General features: G+C 36.4%; 1 protein-coding gene across 6 annotated transcripts; it reads left to right on the forward strand.

Moving 5' to 3' along the window:
• Nucleotides 1-888: 888 nt before the first annotated feature.
• Nucleotides 889-15,390, forward strand: LOC121732486 (protein PHTF1). 6 transcript variants are annotated; one of them, XM_042122380.1, is made up of 15 exons: nt 889-1,042; nt 1,329-1,373; nt 1,528-1,673; nt 2,347-2,555; nt 2,746-2,885; nt 3,322-3,468; nt 5,754-6,360; nt 6,726-6,840; nt 8,466-8,582; nt 8,881-9,059; nt 9,455-9,594; nt 9,845-10,073; nt 12,861-12,956; nt 13,500-13,739; nt 15,049-15,390. In XM_042122380.1, exons 2-15 carry the CDS (start codon nt 1,354-1,356, stop codon nt 15,196-15,198), a joined length of 2,535 nt encoding a protein of 844 aa, XP_041978314.1. In that variant the 5' UTR covers nt 889-1,042; nt 1,329-1,353; the 3' UTR covers nt 15,199-15,390. The 6 variants fall into 6 exon arrangements, with proteins under 6 accessions (XP_041978314.1, XP_041978315.1, XP_041978316.1 ...); XM_042122381.1 differs by lacking the exon at nt 6,726-6,840 and adding an exon at nt 6,628-6,658 and having other exon boundaries at nt 889-994; XM_042122382.1 differs by lacking the exon at nt 6,726-6,840 and adding an exon at nt 6,631-6,658 and having other exon boundaries at nt 889-994.
• The last annotated feature ends 4,285 nt before the right edge of the window (nt 15,391-19,675 follow it).

The raw sequence follows: 19,675 nt of genomic DNA on the forward strand, positions 1-19,675 counted from the left end.
ACGCATGTTTCAATCGTACCTGTCTACCATAAATTAAAGTTGTAAATATTTAATTGTATACCTAAGTACTTTATTATAATAATATAATTAATAACTGTGTAATGTTTGAATAAAAATAACTATTACAATTTTTTATTTACCTATACCTAGAATAGAAATTAAACAATAAACGTGCATATTAGGTACTTATATACTGCTACTGGGCCCAAGTTGGGCCCAAGTAGGCCATGGCCTCCTCTATTAGGCTACTAACTTCGGTCCCAAGTCCCAACTCGTTTCCAGTCTTCGTAGAGAAGAAAATGTAGTTATACAGTGTGTTAATGTAAACACCGTTATCCTTGAAACCATCAAATGAGCCCGTCAAAATGATAAATTTTTCCTATGAGAACAATGCTGGGAACTCAGGACGGGTTTCAAGCATTTTGGTTTCAAGGATAACGGTGTTTACACTAACATCTTGTATAAGTTTCTTCGATAAAAGTTGCTGCTCAGGGATGTCATGATTTACGAGTTAATAAACCGTTTACATTACCAACGGGCAACGACGACGACGATACAACGACGATAATATAACGAATTAACCCACAAGCCCCATTTATGCTCACCGGTAAGCGAGACACAAATCACAATAGAATAACAAAAGATTTCCAAGAATCCACGATCGAAGGATTAAGGCCGAGAAGAATACATTTCCAAATTAAGAAAAGCCGTTGCAGCAAAGAAAAACATAATATTAAATTGAACAAAAAAAACTATAACCCCTTTCATAAATTTCTTAAGCCTTCAAAATTGTTAGTAAAAAAAAAATTGTTGTCATCTGTCAACCACATATGTTTTTTTTTTTTGACAAATGACTTATGACAGCTGTCATTCAGTGTCAAATGAACTTGCGTTGCGGAAGGTGCTTTTCTTGTGATAAAAATAAAAAATCGCAAATTTTTTGTTTTGTAGGATTTAAGTCTTAGCGTACATACACGTTAATTATGTTCACAAAGTAAGAATTTATTATTACGTAGTCCAACTAAGAGAAATACATTGAACGGTAAATACATTATGTGGTCCGTTGCGATATTATGTAGCGGTATATTTTTATCGAAAGACCGATGTTTTATCATAAACTTATTGCTACTATTTAGCAACTATGTTCTCATAATTTCTAATATACTTTTATTTGTTACATTTAAAATTTTATTGGTTAAAATCGTTACTGAATTCAAAAGATGTCTTTGCAATAGTTATATTTTGTAAACAAAGCGCTATCAGTATTATCGTGAATCGTGATAGAAAATATGATGAAACAATGCATTACTTTTGAGATTAACTTTTAGGTGAAGTATTGGACAAACCCAGACTATGAAGCATCTAGCAGCTTGGTAAGATACATTGATAATGTTGATCTTTCTATTATTACAAAAAGATTATTGAGTTTTTGTTATTTAGATAACTTAAAATTTTAAATTCTTAAAACCTATATACACCTGAAATTAAGCTGCTAAATCTGATTGAATCACAATTTGTATATTTTAGGTATCAAAAAAAGATAAGTTCCTACGACAAAGAAGAATGGGAGACCATGGTAGAGCAGTTGCTAATGAGGAGCACATACCGACGGAGAATAGTTGACTTCTCATCACATGCTAGATCATACCTTATTGATGTTGACTTAGTAAGAGGTGAGATGCATTCAAGTTTTCTCCCTTATTCATATTTTTCACTATGGAACAGAACACACAGAAATTGGCTATATAGACTCAATTCTACTTGTCTATTTCCTTCACACATTACAATTTTTTTTTTTTAAATTAATACTAGCTGTCCCGGTGAACTTCGTGTCACTTTAAAACCTTCCCTGGACTTCTACAAATATTTTAAGACTAAAATCAGCCCAATATGTCCAGTCGTTTTTGAGTTTTAGCGTGACTAACACATTTGAAAATCCATTTTTTTATATATATGTATTGGGCTGATTTTAGTCTTAAAATATTTGTAGAAGTCCAGGGAAGGTTTTAAAGTGACACGAAGTTCACCGGGACAGCTAGTATTAATATATATATATATATATATATATATATATATATATATATATATATATATATATATATATATATATATATATATATATATATATATATATATATATATATATATATATATATATATATATATATATATATATATATATATATATTGCTATTAAAATATTATATCATATACTAATATTTAATAACTAAAATAACTAATAATAATTATAGTTGAATATAGTTTAAAATTTATGATTAAATATAGTTTATGTAATAATGTTTAATGTTCTTTTGAAATTGTTAATTTTTGACATATTCTATGCAGGCTCATCATTTCCAAAGGCCAAGCCCACTCTGGGCATGCGTAGAGTGGTATGGTATGCACTAGTCAGACTTTTATTCCTGCCTGCGCTATATCAGTGGTGGACTCAGCAAACATCACCTTCTTGTGCCAGATTCTTACTAGGTTTATGGATACTACAAGTAGTCAACATATCTGTAACTGTTTTAGCGCCTACCTCAGTAAATATAGACGTGAGTATAATGTAAATAAACAATTTATGATAGCTAGTGTATGGTATTGATATAAAAACTACTTTTGATGTAGCACAAGAATATAAAATCTTTTACCTCTTTTTGTCTCTTTTCTTTACACTTTATTTTGTATGGTGTCCTTTCTCTTTCTGGCTGGTTTCCATATTTTATATGAATAACTTGTTTGCAGTCTAATAGCTGGATGGTTCCTATGGCCCTCATGTTGGTATTGAATGTAGTACACTCACAAATTGTAAGCACCACCGAAATGGAGTTAGCAAGAGTGCGTCCTAGATCTACATATCGGAGAAAACTGCCACGAAATTTCAGGTATCTATATTTTATTGTGTTTATTGAATTAACGGTAGCGAAATTTGTATGAAGTGTTTATTGTGTGATTAAGTAGTTAACTTCTATTGAGAGGAAGTAGGTACTTGAAATCATTAGACACTTAAGAGTTAAGTTTTATCAATCGCTTTCACAAACATAATTAATCATACATTTTAGAATTACTTTTAATTATTGTTTGATTGAGATCTGTAATTATGCATCAAATATTACTATAAAACCCAAACTAACTAAAATAAACATCGGACACCTTCTTTTCAGATTACTAAAAGTTTGGCAAGGTACATTTTTAACCTACCATAGAAAGACAACAATCGTGTTTAAGCTATCTGCTATGCTCATTATATTTTTATCTATGAAGAAGAAGAATATTATTATTAATGTTTAGCCTTAGTTACATATCAGTTATTTTCTTCAGGAAAACTCGCTCTGACTGTGACGGCGGTAGCGGTGGCGGTTCCGCTGAAAGCGGTGCGACGTCCAGTCATAGCAAGACGCCGTCGACCAAGCCGCAGAAGTTCAGACGGCGGTTGTCGAGATCTGAGTCCATAGACATTGGTCTGAGGTAGGTTCATGAGGTTAATTTGAAGGGACATCTGTATGTAACTTCACAACTCAAAGCGTAAGGCCTCAGCCTCTAATTTTGCGGGCAGCGGGAGTGGTGGCGACGGCGCGGTAAGCTGCCTAGTATGCCCCGCGCCGCTGCCTTCGAGGCAAGTTCCATATAAATCTATAGTTACCAATTATAATTGCAATAATAACAGTCGTACATGTAAAAACATATCACACACAAACTCAATGGCAATGCTAGAAACTGATAACACTGAAGTCAACTCCCTAATAATGGGATTAAAAAATGGCTCAGCAGCAGGAATTGATGGCATTTCATCAGAAATTCTTAAACAATCAGCACCTACATTGATACCCATTCTAACTCATATTTGCAATTTATGTCTTACCACAGGCATTTTCCCTAAAGCTTTGAAAACATCTATAATCAGCCCTATATAAGGGTGGCAGCAGAGACCGTGTCGAAAACTATAGACCTATATCAGTCTTACCCTCAATTTCCAAAGTTCTGGAAAAAATCATTAATATTCGGTTAAAATCATATTTGGAAAAATACAATTTACTCTCACCATCGCAATACGGATTCCGAACTATTCGCTCTACCGAGGATGCTGTGTCCGAACTCACCAATTTAGTAGTTAAAGAACTCGATAGAAAAAATAAAGTTGTTGGCATTTTCCGCCAACGCGACACGGTCCCTGTTCCTGCACTTATTAAAAAACTCGAAAATCTGGGTATTCGTGGTTCTGCACTGCGATTATTCGAAAGTTATCTAAGTGGTAGAACTCAGAAAACTAAAGTAGGCGCTGCAAATAAGTGATGAAAAAACCATTACTTATGGCGTTCCCCAAAGAAGTGTTTTGGGCCCGAGTCTTTTCCTAGTTTACTTTAATGACCTTTGTAATACACATCTGATCAATGGAAGAGTCTTTTCTTATGCAGACAATACTGCCTTAGTTTTTACAGGTAAATATTGGGAAGAGGCTCGGGCACACGCACAAGTGGGTTTAAACATCGTTGCTAATTGGTTGGTTAACAATCTGTTGACATTGAATGTGGACAAAACTAAATATGTAAAATTCACTTTGACTCGGAAACGTATACCACCATTAAATATTACTACTGCCCTAAAATACAGGAAGTTTCAAACATCAAGTATCTTGGCATTATTATTGATCGTCATCTCCCCTGAAAAGAGCACATTATGACGATTAGCAGTAGAGTACGTAAACTCATATTTATTTTCAGACAATTACGTAGTATTGCCGATAAAAAGCTTATAATAAAGGTCTACCGAGCTCTATGTGAGTCTATCCTTACCTACTGCAATACTGTATGGGGAGGAGCCTGCAAAACTCACATCAAGTTGATTGAAAGAGCACAAAGAGCAGTTAACAAAGTAGCCACATCCAAACCCTATCGCTTTCCAACCGATGCACTTTATAAAGACGCCAACGTATTATCAGTTCGGCAACTCTATATTAAAAACCTCATATTAGCACAACATCGCCTTACCTTACGCCTAGTTTACTGGAAACTAGATTCTACAAATAACAGCAGTAGAAGAAAAAAATGTAAAATTTTTACAATACCTAAAATTCAAACCACAACTGCACAACGCCATCAACCATTTCTTGGCCCACTATTGTACAACCGCGCTAATAAGAAAATTGTTAATCTTACCACCTTAAATAAGAGAGATACCAAGTTAGCAATCACCTGCTGGCTTAGTAGTCTAAGTTATCAGGAAACTGAAAAGCTGCTAGAAATAATAAAATAAAACATGCACGTACACACACACACCAAACACACAACACACATACAAAGACACGTCTTGGTTCACAATTTATAAATGTGCGATTATTGAATTCTATTTGTCTTTTCTCTATGATAATATTATTTTGTATGTACCCTTAAGAATTTTAGTCAACCCCTACAACACAAGTGTTCTTAGTGTAGGGGTTGCGCACTTTAATTTGTAAACCTTGGTGCTATGATAATATTTGTGTTCCTATCTAAATTTGTATTTTATTAGAGACAATAAAGTTAGATTCTATACAATGGATCGCGCCGCTCCCGCGTCGCTGCCGCCACAGCTCTGCTTCGCCTCTGATTTCGTGTCCGTGGCCTAAGTAAGAGTGATGGGCCAAGTCGTACTTGCGTGATTGAGTTTACTCTTCTGCTTATCTTAAGAAACGCAAAATTAATTCATGAAATGTTATTTTTATTTACTTAATTAAAAAGTACGTATCACTCCTAATAAAATCCTACCATTTTTAGAAAAAGAAAGAAGGATAGCACCGTAGAAGTGAAAGAGATAAAACATTCAACATCAGACAAAATGATATCGTCTAAAACAAAAGTCAAAGATTCGGACGATGAAGACTACATGTCTTGGAAGAAACCTGACGGGTCCATACAACCGTCTCCCATAGTCACATTCACTCCACCACCTGAGGACGTACCCAAGCCAGTATTTACTTACAAACCAAACATACTCACAAAGAAGTATCTTGAAATATTCAACAAACCCCAATTGGCTGATGGCGACGATGGGTTTGAAAGTCTCAACGGCTACGTCAGTAATGGCAGCGAAGGGGACAACCACAGCAAATATATAGAAGCCAAAATCAAAAGATGTATTAAAACCAATGAAGATAGGAACCAAGCAACAACTTCTAATGACTGCATTGAACCAATGACTAGTACTCCTAAAGATAAGGACGAGGAAGAGAAATATATTGACCCAGAATCAGATAGTCCAAGGACCACAAATAGTCCGAACCCTGAGAAGAGAGTTGGTGTTAGATTCAGAAACTCCTGGGCTAAGGGTGTCCAACCGGAGTCGAGTGACGAGGAATTCGCTAATGTTAACCCCAAGAATAAGGTAAATAATTGTGTGATTTATGAACATACCCCTGTACCTACCATACCAAACAGCTTTTTTTTCAAATAATTTATTCTATGTGATGCTATTGAGAAGTTTTATGAAGACTTTTTAAGAATAATAAATAGTCTCTGAAAAATCTATAATTTCTACAAGTCCCATATTTGATTTAAAAAGATAAAATTATATACAAAATCTTACTCTTATTTCGACGTTTGGCGCCAAAAAGTACTATTAAATTTGATTCCTTTGATCATATTTTATCAGGTTGTTGATGACTTTCAAGAAAAGAAATCAGGTAGATGTGTGATATTAACAGCATGTTGTGAGCTTTATCTCGTTGTAATAAGAGTGATTTTGTTTAGAAGTGTGAGAACTATCAGACATCGTCATCAGATGGGGAGTGTTCGGCCTCAGCGCCATCTATCGCCCTGCCATCACACCATACTATGTCGGACTGGGTTGGCCAAATCACTAACAGTAAGCCATTTTTTAATCATTAACAGTATATATTATACAGGGTGCAATTAAACCGGCCTCGATATATTGATCCTAGTCTATACTTATAAAATCACATGTCCTGACTGACTGACTGACTGATTCATCATCGCTGAGCAAAAACTGTAAAGGTTACAGCCACGAAATTTGGTGAGTAGGGTTGTTTTATTAAGTAGACACCCACTAAGGAAGGAATTTTGAAAATTTTACCCCGAAGGGGGTGAAATAAGGGTTGAAAGTTTTAATGAAAATCCGTCCTTTCTTGAGTTAGAAACATGAAATTTTATTTTTGGGTTACTGATTACAAATGAATGGATACGTATTTAATATACGCGTCGTCGGCGCGTGAGGCACGCGCCTCTCTATCACCACCCCCCGCGTCACCCCCGCTCTACCCACTTTTTTATGTGGGATGTGGGTACGATTTTATGTGGGATAAAATAAGTTATTGTAAAAAAATTAACACCTAAATTTTTTTTGTTAAATGAAGTCCATTTGACAAAAAAAAATTAGGTGATAACTCCTAATGATAACTCCTGAAATCCTAATGATACTTAAGAGGATACACCAGGGGCGAGAGAAATTGAAAATAGGTATTTGAAAATGTATTGCTGTCTCACCAATCTCAAGTCTCTCACCGCAGAGCGCGATAGAGACAATACGACAAAAGTTCTAATAAAAGAACAGAAAATCTTCGATTCGTTGTCCGCTGATTCCTTTTCCAAAACTTAACCGATTTAAGTACTTTTGTTATTAAGAATTAAAGCAAGGCTTGAGCTGTGTTCCTATGTTTTTTTTTTTTTTTGTATATTTTAGCCAGTTTTGTTTTCTGGGTGTTTGAAGACACAGAGGAAAATCTGGCCATTTTTTTGGGTTTTTGGACGTTCTTATCTTTTTTAATAATAATTTTATGATAAAAAAAAGAAAACATAGGGACATGCTTATAGTGGCCATTGATATTTAGGAAAAAAATCATAACTCCACCGGCATTATCCAGGGAGGAAACAGGGGACAACGTTTGTATGGAAAAACGGCGGTGTGGCCTCCTCTTAAGCCCTACAAAAAATTTGGCCGGTAGTTGTAATTGCACCCTGTATTTTATGTTTTAGTTTGTATGTGTGAACGATGTTGCGGAAACATTTTTTTATCAAAATGCGTATCTAGATAATTTGCCAACAAAATCTTAAACGATGTCAATTTAGTGGAAATTGACTATATTATAAGTTTGTACCGGACTTACTTTGGTTTTAAAGAAATCTCTGAAGTGTTATTATAATATGTTTTGAACAACTATAGTATAGCTTTGAACAACTATAGTCCGTCAAGAAAGTGAAGAAATTAAAAAGTGGCAACATCGTAGTGTCATCTCTTTTTTCTTGGATTGATTTGAAAGGGATGACACTACGATGTTGCCATTTTTTAATTTCTTCACTTTCTTGACAGACTAATACTATAATCATTTTTATCATGGTAGTTTTGTCATTGTAGGTATTTTAGTTGATTAAACAAAATAAATCTAGAATTAAAACTACATTATATCTAAGTATTTTTGCGCCATCTTTATAAAATAAACTATAAAACAATAAACTAACTTACTCTTATTATAGGCGAGGAGAGCAGCTACGGATCACAGTCTGAAGCCGGCCATTCCGACGTTGGGTTCCATTTAAACGCCGACAGCTCTTGGGATCCGTTTGCAATACTCGATCCTTCTAGTGATACAGGTATGTGCAAGAGTCTATTAATTTATTGCATAATACCTACCTATATAATTGCCAAAATCCTCCATGTCCATTGTCTACCTATCAACTATGTCTACCTACAAACTATGTATTGTAAAACGGCTTCACCAATTTAGGAATCAATACACCTTTAGAAACTTAATCTAACCTACGGTTAACAACTCTTGCTATTTTACAAAAAGCCATGTCGTCCTTTGCAATCCAAAATAATAAAAAAATCAATGCATCATGAGGCATCAACGCATCAAATACAAGTCGTGATATTGTCAGTGTTCCGCAGTCAAGTGTACGATGTGGGAGCGAGGTTCGACTCTACGCGCTGAGCTATCCGCTGTCGACATTAGCTGGTATGTCGTGGCGAGGGCGGAGCGGGCGCTCGCGGCCGCGGGCGGAGACTGGGCGGGGCTTGTGATGGCCGCGCTCGTGGCCATCGCCCCGCCCATAGCGAGGCTTATGCAGGTAAATAAGTTTGAGAAACTTACAAACTTCTAGCAAGAGTGACGCATGTAAGCGAGTATGCAGTTAGTACGTCGTGGCGCGGGCGGAGCGGGCACTAGCGGCCGCTGGCGGAGTCTGGGTGGGACTTGTGATGGCCGCGCTCGGGGCCATTGCCCCGTCTATAGCGAGGCTTATGCAGGTAAATAAGTTTGAGAAACTTACAAACTTCTAGCAAGAAATACGCATGTAAGCGAGCATGATCAGTCATAGCGTGGGGCGGGCTAGAGATGGCACGAGTGCTTAAAAGTTTGAGCGTTGAACACGAATATTGCGTACATAAATACTACGTACGTGCCTATAAAAAACGTAATTTCACACACAATCCATCTAACTCCCCGAAACCTGGTTGTTATTAGGTGGCGATAGAACAAGACACCAAGTCGGAAGAGGAGCTACAGAATGTATCGCTAATCAGCTACATCCCCGCGACGGTAGTCAACTACACGCACGGCTCCGTTAGAGGGGTGCTTAGTGGCGCCTTTGGAGATAACGGATGGTAAGCTCGCCTTCGAATTTCTTGGTTTGGTCGTCGCGCTCAAAGCTAATATTTATGGGAACTCCCATACAAGAGTCGTGTTTTTTTACCTTTTTCGCTCGATATCAATAATGGCAACAGATAGGCATTGTTTGTTAACAATATGAGCAATTACGCATGTTTAACTGTGTACTTATGTCTAGCCATTGGGGCCAACCTTCAGACATTTTAGCTACAATTTCCCCTCATGTAATCCACTACTTTCTTACAGGGAAATGACATCTAACGTCCTCTCGTGCGTTCTACGTTTCGCTCTCAGTGGTCTGGTATTCTTCCTACTGTCGGTGGCCGAGAGGGCGTTTAAACAACGGTTTCTGTACGCCAAGCTGTTCTCGCATCTGACGTCGGCTCGACGCGCGCGGAAGTCTGAGCTGCCGCACTTTAGACTTAACACCGTCAGGAATATTAAGACTTGGCTGTCGACGAGGTCTTATTTACGGGTAAGTGAAGATACATCTAGAAAAACTATTGAGTGTCATATTCAGATAGATTCATTTATAGGCGTGGTCGTATGGTACCAAAACCGACCGGTGGTTAAACCCGACTGTATTATTACTGCGTAATAATACAGTCGCGTTTAACCCATCAATCCCTAAGCGGTAGCCGACTGCCGCATAACAATTGAAAATCTATTGTGTCTGCTATACCCACGATGAACGTGCTATATGTCAAACTCAGCCAACAGATATTACTGCTTAATAGCAGTAATATCTGTTGGCTGTTAATACGTTCATTTCACATAACTCGATTAACCCATGATCAATCCCCAAGCGCGCATAACAATTGAAAATATATTGTGTCTGTGATACCCACGACGTAGCACATAATAAAGGCAAGCTTATCAATCAATTTGTCTGACGGAACATTTTATATTATTTTGTTTAATACATATTATGCCATTATACCTAATACAAATTACATCTGCATACTCTGCTGCATTACACGTGTAACAAAGGTGTTTCTCAATTAGCGCCAAGTCAATGATCATTTAATTTTAATACAATAAGCATAATGTAGCTATGTGAAAAATATTTTCATTAACATGTGGTTATTGCTGAACGTTTGTCAAAATATTGTGCCCTCACTATCATAAATGGATAGATTAATCAGTAAGGACTAGATTAAACACCTCTATCAGCTAATTGATGTAAGAGTTAGGTCATATTTACATTGTCATAGGCATCCATTATACGCTCATGCAAGCGTCAGTCAATTCCGTCAATCATGAATTATGTTTGACTGATGGTGACTGATGGACTGACGAATGTATCCAGATTTTCGTCAATCAGCTTCATGCAACCGTCAGTCACGCTCTTACACGGTAGGTTACCCATCAGTCACAGTCATGACTACGGTAAAACTGACAGCAAAACCATTAGGTTTTATGGCATCCATTAGGATGCCATATACAGTCCTGGATACCACTTCTGGCTTTTTTTTTATGAAATAAGGGGGCAAACGAGCAAACGGGTCACCTGCAGATGGAAAGCAACTTCCGTCGCCCATGGACACTCGCAGCATCAGAGGAGCTGCAGGTGCGTTGCCGGCCTTTTAAGAAGGAATAGGGCAATAGGGGAGGGTAGGGATGGGAAGGGAAGGGAATAGGGGAGGGTCCGGAAGGGAATAGGAGATTGGGCCTCCGGTAAACTCACTCATTCGGCGAAACCCAGCGCAAGCGCTGTTTCACGCCGGTTTTCTGGGAGAACGTCGTATTTCTGCGGTCGAGCCGGCCCATTCGTGCCGAAGCATGGCTCTCCCACGTCTAAACTACTGTTAGTTGCTACTGTATCGGTGTAAGTTAGCATCAAGGAATTGAATTGTCGCTTGTTATGCAAGCGGCTATTGTATCGTCTGCGACAAACCTTTGTCAGTTGAATTCAATGCAAATAGCCGACACATACAATGATGATTGATTTCTGTCGTGGACTCGATTGATGTACTAAAAAGGGTTAGGAGTTGGCGATTAGATGCATAAGTGATAAAGTACCTGGATGACCGAGCTTTGCTCGGTATAGCAAACACTCATTGACTTCGTGTTACTTAATAACGCCATCTGCTGGTTGTTAAAACAATTAGTTGCTAACAAAATAGTATTATTATTCGCCAATAGATGTCAGGAAGAGTCATATTTTTCTGTTTATCGATTATCGATATCGATAGTAAAATTCATGAAAATCGTTGGAGCCGATTCCGAGATTCCAATTTTATATATATATATATATATATATATATATATATATATATATATATATATATATATATATATATATATATATATATATATATATATATATATATATACAAGAATTGCTCGTTTAAAGGTATAAGATAAGATAATTAATTTTAACAGCTTACAATATTATATTTCTAATATGTTTTTATAAGAGTGGTATTACATTAATAAATCTATACGTGGGAGAGCCATGCTTCGGCACGAATGAGCCGGCTCGACCGGAGAAATACCACGTTCTCACAGAAAACCGGCGTGAAACAGCGCTTGCGCTGTGTTTTGCCGAGTGAGTGAGTTTACCGGAGGCCCAATTCCCTTCCCTATCCTCCCCTATAACCCTTCCCTTTCCATCCCTACCAGCATTGCCAGATTTTTAGTCGGGACTTTGGAACTTTTTGAGTGAAAAAGCGGGATTCTTCAGTGAAAAGCGGGACAAATTAAAAAAGGTATAAAATCAAAAGTTTTTTGAAGTTTTCATCTTTTTATTTGCGTTAAAATAACGTCTACGTGACAATAGATAGCTAAAGTAGCCAAAGAAAATCCACCCCTCTACCTCCCACACTCTTATCTTCACTACGTGACTACTAACTTTTCTTTCTCAGCACGCTGCACGTACGTTCGGGCTTTCCCCGAAAAGCGGGACTGAGCCTGTCCCGCGCGGGACATTTAATTTTGATGAAAAAATCGGGACGTCCCGCCAAAATCGGGACGTCTGGCAGGCAACGCTGATCCCTACCCTCCCCTATTACCCTATTCCCTCTTAAAAGGCCGGCAACGCACCTGCAGCTCTTCTGTTGCTGCGAGTGTCCATGGGCGACGGAAGTTGCTTTCCATCAGGTGACCCGTTTGCTTGTTTGCCCCCTTATTTCATTAAAAAAATCTGTATTTTAGTTTAATGTTAAATAAAAACAGCAAATTAAGCATGACTATAGGTATACGCAGGCACTATGGAGTCAGAAATCAGAATGTTATATTAATTTATATGTAACTTTTTCAGCGCCGCGGGCCGCAGCGCTCTGTGGACGTGATAGTGTCGGCCGCGTTCATGTTGACGCTCATACTGCTGGCTTGCGTCAGCGCACAGCTCTTGAGAGTAAGACAATCAAGGATTTAACATTGATCCTATTTTAGGTACACCTCACGTATCAAATGAAAATAAACGAAGTAAAAACAGAAGAAGCTATTTTTAAGCAGAAAACACTTTTAAAGAAGCGCTATTTTGTGAGTTTCACTCGCCAACTAATTTAACGCTATCTTGTTTCTACATTCGCATCATAAAGTTATTATACCTAGCGGAATAGAGAAACAAAGGCCTGAGCAAGAGAGATGTCACTATCAGTAACACTGCGTGGTAAAAAGAGACGAGTGATACATGACAGCAGCACTCTTTTTTTACGTCCAGTCGGCACGTGCCGCACGTTGATAATTTAATCTCATAGAATTCATGTTCAATCATGCTTGTGTAAGTGTATATGTACACATATTTTTCACACAGATGAAAACAAATTTTGGTTTCGTTTGACAGCTCGAGATTGTTGCTCTATGTATACTAACTTTATGGTCTAGTAACAATTGTCTTACCTGTGACGGAGCCTTTATTTGCGACGACATAAGACTCATTTTCATATAATTCCAGGACACAGAAACTTGGCGCGGCTGGCTATTAGAAGCGATGGTATGGAGCATCTGCCTTGGTATCTATCTGCTGCGGCTGCTCACTCTTGGCGGGAACGTCAACCGGAAGTACCGTGGCTGTCTATCGGCCATCTTGACGGAACAGATCAACTTACATCTGGCCATAGAGCAAAGACCAGAGAGTAAAGAGCAACTCACAGTGGCGAATAACGTGCTTAAGCTGGCTGCGGATTTGTTGAAGGTATGCTTGCATTACATGCTTTAACTTCCGTTTAAGTTGGTTATTCCAGATTTAATTTTATTTACTTCCTTATATATGCTAGGTCACTAGGTGTGGCACAGCAATGTTTCCTAAGGGCCTGTTTCGCCACTTTCTGATAAGATGCCGAATATGCTATTCACAACTTTTTTGACAGATTCTCCACACTTGATCTGTCAAGTTAAGTGGTGAAAAGCCTTTTTTTTTCTTTTTTTAACATGGGGAAATACTTTACGCATCCTCCTGCCTAGTCCCGCCCACCCACTAAAACCCCATGGTACTCCACTCATCGCTTAAGGCAGAGCTGCGGGTACGATAGAACCTACCGCAACTATTCAGCACTTATCAGGAAGTGGTGAAACAGGCCCTAAGTCCTGTATCTTTATCATGACTGTATAAAAAATAAGAAAATTAAATTTTGTTATCTTTTTATGGTGCGCATCGTACCTCGATTTTGTGAGTCAATAAATTTTACATGATAATAAAATCTCAATACCAAACTGTCTTGGCATGAAACATCTTAGATAAATATTTATAACACAGATATTTCACGCCGCATACCTCAATCCTCGTGATGTAGGTATGCGTTTGGTGTTTGAATACCACGTAGTCTACAAACAAATCAACACGTCAATCAGTCAGCAATAACATAATATTATTATAATTTATATTGTTGGACAGTGCGCTGATTAGGTATTAACTTCATCTAATCATCTGTATGGTAGGTGTTTTCCATAGAATTACAATATCTTAAGGAGTTCTAGAAAATAGGACCGTGATTTTTCGCACAGTAAAAGAATTTTAATAGTCATCTCTATCTGTTCTAAATTCAATCAGAACTGTTTTTTCGAAATATGTATATTCGATGCAAAAACATCGTTTCTCTCTATCGTATTACATTAATCTATCTTCTTTTAATATATAAAATTCTCGTGTCACAAAGTTAGATAGCGTACTCCTCCGAAACGGCTTTACTGATTTTAACCAAATTTTATATGCATATTCAGTGGGTCTGAGAATCGGCTACTGGGTACTTTTTATATTGATACTTGTGCATTTGTTGAATAAATAATAGTAAATGATTACAACTCGAGATGACGGCGACCATTGTTGTACGACGGGATAGCGGTAGACCTTGCCATGGTGACATACTTATTTAGTCACTTCAATAAAATAATACGGGCGAAATACTTTATAGGTATGGCAAAGAAACGTTTGCCGGGACAGCTAGTATTTGATAAAATATTGCATAGATTGATGTCTATATAGCTAGCCATTTACATTGTTTCAGGAACTAGACGCGCCGTTCAAGATCTCAGGTATATGTGCCAACCACTACCTGTATACAATCACAAAAGTCGTCATACTGTCGGCTTTGTCGGGGGTGCTATCAGAGATGCTTGGATTTAAACTTAAGTTACATAAGATTAAAATTAAATAATTATTATATTCTAAAGTGGACAAAATATGCCATATTTTTCACAGGGTTTTTTTTTGCCTTGTATTTGCCATTCAGGCTAAGCCATTCTCACCTGTAGAATAATGAAGACATGATTGTACGAAATGGGTAAGTAACGTTTTATAACTTATGGATGTCGCAGCCGACTGCTTTAAATAGCCGTTCAATCAAACAGCTAGCCCTTTGACTGAACAACGCTATTCAATCACACGGCTATACGTTGTTTAGCCGACTTGTTGACTACAACGTTCAACACTACAGCTAGACGACGCTTAGCCAACTGGTTTGGTCTTGTTTTGGCGGGGGGCTGCGCCCCCGAGCCCCCCTTTTATTTAACGGCGGTCGCCGGCTGCTGCCGCAGCACGCTCGCTACGCTCACTCGGCTCCCTCTGAGTTGTGGTCTAAGTTCTAACCTAACCAACTTTTGGACTTTCTGGATTGTGTTTGTTTTTGTTTTGAACCCCCGCGAACCCCCCTTTGGGGGAGGCTGCGGCCATTCATTTCATAATCCCGTAATTTCTCCTCGAATATTTGTTGAAATTTTAATTCACTCGTATGTGCCTTCACAATTTTTGTCTCTTTAATAACACTTGTAACTTTTATTAACTACTTTCTTTTCGAAAAACAACCACAAACACCAACAAACACCTGCCAGTTGACGCCATATTGTAAATAAAACGCACCTAGCGCCGCAGCGGTGCGCGCTGAACTACTTAAATTAGACGGCGGCTTTTGAATCAGCTGTAGTGTTGAACGTTTTGAGCGACTAAAATATTCAATATAAAAGCTAGACGTGTGATTGAATGGCGTTGTTCAGTCAAAGGGCTAGCTGTTTAATTGAACGGCTATTTAAACCAGTCGGCTGCGACATGGACACTACTAATTTTTTTCCTTATTCTTTAAACAAACCTTGCAACTTACCTACTCTATCATTTGGCTTTAACCCATCAAGCCCCATAAGCTCACCGGTGAGCGAGACACAATAGAATAACAATAGATTTCCTGGCTATATTATATGAAATCCATATTTTTTTATTTCGAATCACTTTCTTGGTCCTACTTTTTTTAATTTTATTATTATTAATAAAGTACAAATACCATTTAGCATTCTGTGAATATTTCAAATGCCTATGTGTAGTCATTATTGATATAAAGCAAAAAAGCCCAAAAAAATCACGTTTATTGATAAGAACCCCCCTTAAATATTTTATTTATTTTGTTTTCAGTATTTGTTGTTATAGCGGCAACAAATATACACAATCTGTGAAAATTTCAGAACTCTAGCTATAACGGTTCTTGAGATACAGCCTGGAGACAGACAACGAAGTCTTAGTAATAGGGTCCCGTTTTTACCCTTTGGGTACGGAACCCTAAAAAACAACAGTTTAAAATTGTTGGTCACTTACTTCATCCACTCATGTCTTCAATTATGCATGTAGAACAATTTTACTTTATCTGTAGTTTATAAATACAAACTATTCATTAGCCTAATAAATAATAACTATAAGGACGCTATACTTTAAGTAGGAAATGTTGAACCTCCAAGGTATTAAATATTCACACAGCGAAAAGGTTATTTCCGTGTTTTTCAATTATGTAATATGTTATGTGTGAACTGTGAATCATTCTTAAAGAATAACAATTTAAGCGAGACTTGGTTAATATAATATGAAAAAGTTAGCTTTAAGGATTTAAGGACTTCAAAAATACAACCTTTTGCCCGTTTTGCGCGTTAATGAGTATTCCACGGCAACCTTTTTTTCAACCTTGAAATGCCTCTGCCTTTCTCCATGTTCTATTCACATCTCTATCAAATTTTATCAAAATCGGTTCATAACATTGGAATATAGTCGTTGCAATTAAATCCTTCCCCTTTTTATTATTGGTATAGATATTTTGTAGTACACTGTTAGTAATATGTAACAGATGACGATACACAATTTTGTAACTAACATAGAGATTTTTTCTGTAAAATTTCTACCAGTAGGTAATTTTTTTAATAAGCATTAAAACTGATTTTAAAATAAGTAGCGTTTTAGATGTAAGTAGGTCTCTCTTGAGAATAATGAAAGTTTTCTAGTTGTTAATGTAGATCTGAATCGTAGTTTTCAAAATATCTTAGAATATTAACCATTTTGTTTTCCATAAACCATCGAAAGAGTTAAATTAGGTACACAATAATTTTATACAAAAGTACCTAAGTTGGTAAAAATAGGGATGTAATTTTTAAGAAACAAATCTTTAAATTGTCTTAAAAGTGTCCAAAATTATTTAGTCTGCTTGAAATAAAAATAATACGTAGATATTAATACTACATTTTTCAGATCTCATATCTTGCATAATAGTACTCAACTTTTATAATAAAAAATATAGTTATAATTATTGTATAAAAAAGTTTATCTATAACCACATATTTCGTGGTTGGGAAATGTGATATGTATTTAGTATAAAACTCTACTTGTTATAGAAACATTTTAATATACATACAAAATTATATCATGATTGTTTTTTTTCAAATGTGATTGATATCCCATCTGATTATTGTAATTAATTATCAATGAGAAATCAAAAAGTGTTTTTGATATTTTGTTTTATACATTGTCTATTAGAAGTACATAATAAATCTACTTAAAATAATATTGAATGGTCTTTTCTTTATGATCATTTCTTTATACCAGAGATAACAGATGAATTTTTACCAAAGTTTACGCCAAAGCTCGAGTTTTACAAAATTGGAATATCTTACAGAAAAACTATATAATTTTTGCCCCAATATTTTTATCAGACTGACAAAAAAGGATACGTCAAGGCAATAAAAACACAAAGTATTTAACTCAAGTTTATTTAAACGAAACAGTACAATTCAGTTATCGTCTTGTCATAACATTAGCAACATAAAACCCAACACATATACAATAGACACAATAATATTAGTGGCGTTAGCGGGTACATTTTACAAAACTGCTTACCAGTGAAACCACTCGTTTAAATTTCAAAGTTTAAATTAATTAAATGTTAGCGCCATCTATTGAGAAACGTATAAAACTACATTGGTCGGTAAAACAGTCTTTCGAACAGTTTTTATCAAAGTCAGTGTCACATAATATTTCTGTGATAGTGGCTGAAATTTAAAACATTTCTTCTAAAATCTTGCTTAACATAAAATAAAAGTAATATTGTCATTTTTATTTGTACTTCGACACACGTTCTGTGAATGAATCATTTTCTGAATAAATTGCAGACTTTGCTTAAACTAACAGATGGGGAAACTTGGTTGAAGCAATAACTTAATTATTGCTACATTAATCAAAAATCTAAATTTTCTAGATTTTTGGTACTTCATATTTTTTTTTTTTTTTTTATAGATGAGATGTACAAAATGGTCTTCATAATAAAATACAGGATCATATCACTCAACTAAATTAATAGTATGCAAATGTAATTTATTACATTTGCATACTATTAATTTAGTTGAGTGTTAGTTATTATATTGAGGACCTAAAACTTTATTTAGCTAAGAGTGCCAAAAAGCGTATTATATGTTTTTTTACATATTGATTTCATAAATGCAACTTCCAAAATCATAACCAATGCCACACATATCGTACAGGTAAATTATGCTAGAACTAGATTTATTGGTCTATGCTAATTGGTAATTAACTTATTACTCTCATCAAACAGTAAACTCTAAAAGCTTGCTAAAACTAAACTTGACAAAGAAATATACCATATAACTAATGATCGATACTATCCATTACATACCTATTAACTCATAAAACTATAAACATTTAAAGAGAAAACTTCTAGCCTGTTTTCTTATAAAATTATAAATTATTGTTAACTCCAGGCGAGCTCAGCCTCAGCTCCCCATTCAATGGAGCTCGAGCATGGTGTTGACTATGAATATAATTTATATTTGGAATTATGTATGGTAATTCACTAGCTACTACAATGTTATACATTTGCATGCCTATATGGTATAAAGACTGAACCATGTATAAATTGTAACTGCATATATTGTTAAAGTCCCCACTGCAATATAGGAATTTACTGCAATGTTTTCACGCTAGACAGCAGCACCAGCACAGACAGTAAACAATCGACGTTTGACATTTCCATCAATTTTCTGATAGGTGATACGACGTGTGTGCAACGTGTCGGATTTTGGCTGGGTTATATTTTACTGTAAGTACTCCCAAATTAATAATGCGCATGGAAATCTTCGGTAATTGTCGTAATCACGAAAACACACGAATCTATGAAACTTGCATTTTGCACCTTGTTCAAAGGAAATAGAAGTAAATATCATATAGCCGGTGGCAAAAGCTCACCGGAAAGCCATCGCGGCGTTACCATGGTAACGTCCAAGCAACGTCAGGCGCCTCTACGTCGCTGCAAAGCACTGTTTTTCTTAAATTTAAAACAGCGCTTCCTGTGACGTCTTCCGACGCTCGGTAAA

Source organism: Aricia agestis, chromosome 12 (assembly GCF_905147365.1).
Source record: "Aricia agestis chromosome 12, ilAriAges1.1, whole genome shotgun sequence".
In the NCBI taxonomy this organism is placed as follows: Eukaryota; Metazoa; Arthropoda; class Insecta; order Lepidoptera; family Lycaenidae; genus Aricia; species Aricia agestis.

Bases quoted from the DNA above. Each gene is read 5' to 3' on its own strand.
- LOC121732486 (XM_042122380.1), top strand. From the start codon at position 1,354: ATGAAGCATCTAGCAGCTTG. The intron at 6,841-8,465 runs GTAAGCCATTTT...CTCTTATTATAG, and splicing joins GGTTGGCCAAATCACTAACA to GCGAGGAGAGCAGCTACGGA. The intron at 9,060-9,454 runs GTAAATAAGTTT...GGTTGTTATTAG, and splicing joins CCATAGCGAGGCTTATGCAG to GTGGCGATAGAACAAGACAC.